General features: G+C 38.1%; 1 protein-coding gene across 3 annotated transcripts in view; it reads left to right on the plus strand.

Annotated features, from left to right (window-relative positions):
• The window catches only part of LOC139730691 (calpain-9-like), a 70,109-nt gene extending 68,096 nt beyond the window's left edge, over window positions 1–2,013 (plus strand). For all 3 annotated transcript variants that reach the window (XM_071641558.1, XM_071641560.1, XM_071641559.1), the window contains 2 exons: window positions 201–253; window positions 950–2,013. In XM_071641558.1, the coding sequence (XP_071497659.1) occupies window positions 201–253; window positions 950–976 (80 nt within the window). In that variant the 3' untranslated portion in view covers window positions 977–2,013. The remainder of the gene's footprint in view (window positions 1–200; window positions 254–949) is intronic.
• Window positions 2,014–5,538: the final 3,525 nt, after the last annotated feature.

A 5,538-nucleotide genomic window follows, 5' to 3' on the forward strand; every position in this document is an offset into this window, starting at 1 on the left:
TTTGCTGTATGTGGGGCTTTTAACTCAGGTGTATGGTCAAGTCATGATAGAAGTTCCCGTAAGAATCTGATATTCCCTTTGTACACTGTGTGTGGGGACCACAAAATTCCAATAGGCAATTTGGTAATGTTGACTGCCTCCAGAGTTCCCAGAGGCCTGCACCATCCTAGCGTGAAAATTTCTTTTACTCTCCCCTGCAGTGAAATTTGCCGACGCGGCCAGTGGCGGACGAGCCACATACAAACTGGACGAGGTGGGTGTCTAATCCCTTGATTTGAAAGCACAGTCAACCTTGCCTAAGTCGAATAAATTTGGACTGAAGAAATAGCTTTGACTTTCGACGTATGAGGGATTAAAATCGATAGAATATAAAGAGAATTTGAAATGACCTTTGACTTGGGTGATTATTCGATATGCAAGGTTGGCTGTATATAGCCAGCCACTCTGAAGAATTCATTCTGAGAGAGTAGAATTCAATGCCATCCGGCAGATTGTTTGTCCTGATGGAATTGAAATCCTGACAACATACATGTAGACTATAAGGGGAGGGGGGGGGGGGGGAATTGAAAACCATTTGATGGATGATAACAAGAGATTTCTTCAGATAATGATTAGCCTTTGATCGACCCAGCTGTACTTAAAAGATGGGCCAATGACTTAATGATGCTACAAGGACCATAGTTTTGAATAGTCTTACAAATGTAGATATACTTCGGGGGTTTTTTTTGTTAAAATTTTGATGTATGCTTATGCTGGGCGGTCAGTTCTCATCAGCAATAATAAATATGTCTTATAATGTACATGTACTTATTCTTAATGCGTATCGAAGAGAGGCATGAAGAAAGCTATTCTTTCCAGAAAATTGGCAGTAAGCTGTATTGTTTCCATGAGCATTCTTCCAATTAACATAACGTTGCTCACTCTCCACCCTCTTTCGTTTGTCTCTTAGTTCCTGATGTTGAACCTGTACTCTTAGATGTCTGGAGGAGAGGAGGTCAGAGGTCAATGTGATGACGTCATAACCAGGGTCACAATGTCTTTTTATACGAAAGTGTTAGAGCACCTCATTATCTGCCTTAGGCTAGCTTCTCCTTCACTTCCACCAGTTCTAATGATATCAATGTCAATTTTTACCATGTAATGTTTGTTTTCCGCTCGAAGGTTATTCTCCAGGTTTCTAGAAGCAGTGTAGACGTGTCAGCTATAATGGCCTACTCATTTAACAAAAGAAAATATGCTATCAATGTCATAAAGCCAACAGTAATGCATTAGGCTTTGCATTTTGTGTGTTTAGTGGAATGGAGAGGTAGTGTTTGCCATAGAGCAGAATAGTATCATGTAATCATTTGGAAATCTGCAAAGTGAAGTTCCTGTTTGTTGTTCAAATGTGTTAAGTGGTGCTGGAAAATCACAGAAGTGTAAGCACTTTCAGACAATATCATGGTAGTAACGGGTCACACGTTTACATCTCAGTCTCCAATAAGAGATAAACAAACATTTCAGACTTCATTTCTAACCGTCAAGTGTTTTGGAAATGTATGTGTTGTAATATGGTATAGAAGCCAATGAATGGATCTTTGTAGTGTGTGTCATAACATAGTACTGCCAGTATATCTGGCTTTCCAATGCCAGTGAACGACAGAAAACTACAAAATCATCTGCAAGAGAATGTGTTCTACTCTTGCCACTGCAATAGACACAATGTAGAAAATCATACAAAGTAACCTCAACTTGCAAATCTAGGCTGTACAATACCACTTGTGTTTGACAAGGTGCATGAAATGTATGTATTCATAAGTCACAACAGGTAGAGATTAAGGTGCACTTTAAGTAGCTAGTATTCACTTGCTTTAAAATCAGCGTTATGATATCCTCCTGTTCATTTTTGTTGTTGCTGTTGCTGTTTAATTTCCTATATTTTGTACGATATGCTTTATACATGCTTTGACAAAATGCGTCGCCGTGGGAACTGAGTCAAAGGGGGATGATATGCATGCCAGTAGGATTCAGGGAGATACACTGTATAGTAGGAGGGAAATTTCCATATAAATGGCGATGTGGACACCATGCTACGTTTCACCATGGTCTGCCGTCTTGCACAGCATCATGGGATGCACGGTATAGCTGTACTAAATAAGTGTGGGATGATAAGCATTTGCCTGTACCTCGGACGGCTTCACTCTGCTTATAAAGAAAAAGGGGAAAAAATAGGGCCTAAATACTGACATCAAGAAGTTGCAGCTGTCTCGCTTGTTCCCTTGTGTGACATGCCCACTTTTTTCATTTCTGTTGTACTTTATACTGCATTGATGAGAGTGGTCTGTGCATGAGTGTACCAGTGAAGGTAGGGCATTGGGATGTAAGGATTGGCAGACTAAAATCTCCAGCAACCGACTATGAAATTGCTTCCAGCATATTATTTAGAATCTGCAGGCAAGAGTTCGTCAATCACCAACAGTACACTGTGTGATATATATGCAAGTGTGCAATAACATAGCCTCACTAAAACCAGGTTGTGACATGTGTCAATGCATACTGGGCAAGTATGAAGAATGCTACAGTCTATGCACAAAACTTGATCAAAATAATACACAGGCCTTTTTGCCCTACAGTCACACTTCTACTTCTTTCATACCATTATGCCTTTGAAATCCAATATGTAAGGGCACTGGGACAATTCATGTATCATGTTATATGCAATTCTTGTGGAAAAAAAAAGAAGTACTACTTTCACAAAGCCTTCTGTGGATTCTGATTAATTGATTTTTGGTAGTATGTGTATTCATCTAGTGACAGATCATGTGACATTAATGTGTTCTAGTCTACAATACAAGTGTTATGTACTAACAAACTTGTCTTACTTGAAAAACCCAGGTTTGCAATATTGTATCAAGGCGACCATTTTTATTTTGTACTTTCTCAGAGGGTGCTTCATTATTTCTCATATCACTATTATATTTCTTACGAGAACTGCCACAATGTGTCAGGATAAAATACTTAGACTGTAGTCGGAATAATACAGAAATTTTATCATGAGTAGGCTAAGTATGATACAAGTATATTTCTATTGAAATGCCAGAATTTATCAATGACAAAGTACTTGCAATTATTTCAATATCACAAAATAAGCTGGATGTGTTAGATTCCTATTGAACTGCCAGAAACTATCTATGGCAAAGTACTTGCAACTATTTTGAAATCACAAAATAAGCTGGATATGTTAGATTTTTATTGAGATGCCAGAAAATATCAGAGTAAGTTATTTTCAACTAATCGGAAATTACAATGAAATTTTATCAAAAAATTGAGCTGGGTATCTTTTAAAAGGGTTTCTCCAGTGTATATTTCTCTCTGTAATTAGAATAGATGTGTGAGGAAAAACAACAACACGTATTTACTCAAATTATATTATACAAAGCCATCATTTGTAGACTTGATGTAGTCTTTGTAATTGCTGTCACATTTCTGGGGTTGTGTGTGGTAATGAAGGGTAGCACAATAAACTACATGAAAAATCAAGCACTTGCATTGTTTATTTGTGTGAATGAGTTATGGTGGCTTGTAGACTGAATGGCCCGAGAGAGATACGTTGAGTGAGACTTATGAAGCCTCAGTATCTACTTGCTGAAAACCAAGAAAAAATCAGAAAATCTTGTTTTCCCTTGTTCCAAGTGTGTAGAAACAGATATCATAGAAGAATCGGGATAAGTAACAGACACAGAATGGCAAATTGTTTCCAGTGATACTGTACTTCTGAGCTTCTATGCTAATTCATGTTTTATGGATATGGGAAATTAAATTTTCAGTGCACGCAAGACTTTAAGATTCCCCATGGCAGGTAAACATCGGTCCAAATTGTTAAAATTGATGTTCATCTATAGAGCAACATTGGCATTACAACTGTAATTTTTGCATTCACATCGATAGTCCAGCCAAGAAGAAGGTTGTTGTCATTGTCGTCGTCGCTGGTTCAAGCTGCAGTTTGAAAGTTGGGGAGTGATTTGTTGTTTTTTTTTAATTTATTGTGCCTATCATGATGATGTCATCCCATGAAAGGAGCTGCTTTTGCTGCTCCCAGCCTTTCCTGATTATGTGACGAGTACTTTATTACACTGGCAGCAGAGTGAGGCACAAACATAGGTCATTCTGCAAGCAGGCCAACACACAATCACACTTTTTTAGTGTGTATGTCCATGATAAAACCCAATGGTTCTTCTTCAATGATATGACTGTGATGACATTGATTTACCAACAGTGGATGTAAGTATTTGAGTGAGTGTATCTGACAACTGATACAGTGCACTCCCGTTATAACGAATATGGTTGTAAAGAAATTCCGGTTAAAATGAAGTAAAAATTCAGGCCACAAAATTATCTACTCTTTGTTCTTTATTGTTTATTTGATCGGTTATAAGGAAATTTCAATATAACGAAAGAAAATTGCTAGTCCCGAGGACATCACTGTAACGGGAGTTCACTGTATGTACACTAGAGGAAAAGGGAAAAGTTTGAATTCACATAGAAATATAGTCCATCACTTCAAGTTATCAGTTTGGCAGACTGGTAAAATGTTTAATGTATCAAGTTTACATCCACACGACAATTCCCAAAACATACTGTCTTAGAAAAAAAAAACAAAAACAAGAGATCCACGTATAGCACCACTCAGCACTTACAGCATAGGTAACATAGTTTTACATGATAAGCACATACTCCTTATAGACCATATTCATGTCAACGAGAAATGTGAATCACTTTCTGTGAACATCATGACTTTCTGATTGCAAGTTAACCAACATTTTAACACCCCCAAAACAATTCTTTTAAAACGCTCCCATCACCGTGATCCAAGAATCCAGTCTTCTAATGCTCCCTTCTTCTTTTTTTTTGTCTTTTTTCTTTCAAATGTTTTACAGTACAGGCACAGGTCTTTACATGAATAATTTCTTGCATGACGTTTGCCACTTTAAGGTAATGTAAAGAGAGATTCCCGAAAGTAGCTAGCTAGCCTAGGGTCCCATGCCCCAGCAACACCACGCCAGGTGTTCAGCAAGGCTTTGTACAGGCTCCCAATGACAATAACAATGATCCAGGGTGGATCCTGTCAAAGCACCAAGAGCCCGTTGCATAAAACACTTAACCTGAGAAAAACTCTGGTAAGAACCGAAAACTCCGGTGAGTATGATGCTGCCATTGACTTTAACACAGGAGAAACTCTGTAAAATATCAACCAGAATTTTTCTCGGGTAAAAATTTTATGCAATGTAATGTGCAAGATTGATTCCAATGCTGAAAATGTCAACAAAAGAAATTGAGGCAAGTTCACACATCTTGAGTGAGGTTTGACCAAAAGGCATGCACATCTTGTGTACAATTTTCTGGCGGAGTAAAGGGATCAGGAGTTCTCTAGGAGCAGTGGTAGCAGTACAAGTCTACTAAGATTTAAGAATAAAAAATAAGATGCTACTGAAGGACAAAATTACTGACCCTAAGGACTTGTGGCTTGGGACTGGAGTTATATCTTCCCTTCCTGGTGAC

This window comes from Diadema antillarum, unplaced genomic scaffold (genome assembly GCF_040938485.1).
Source record: "Diadema antillarum isolate AM-2024a unplaced genomic scaffold, OU_Dant_1.0 seq00000326_RagTag, whole genome shotgun sequence".
NCBI lineage: Eukaryota > Metazoa > Echinodermata > Echinoidea > Diadematoida > Diadematidae > Diadema > Diadema antillarum.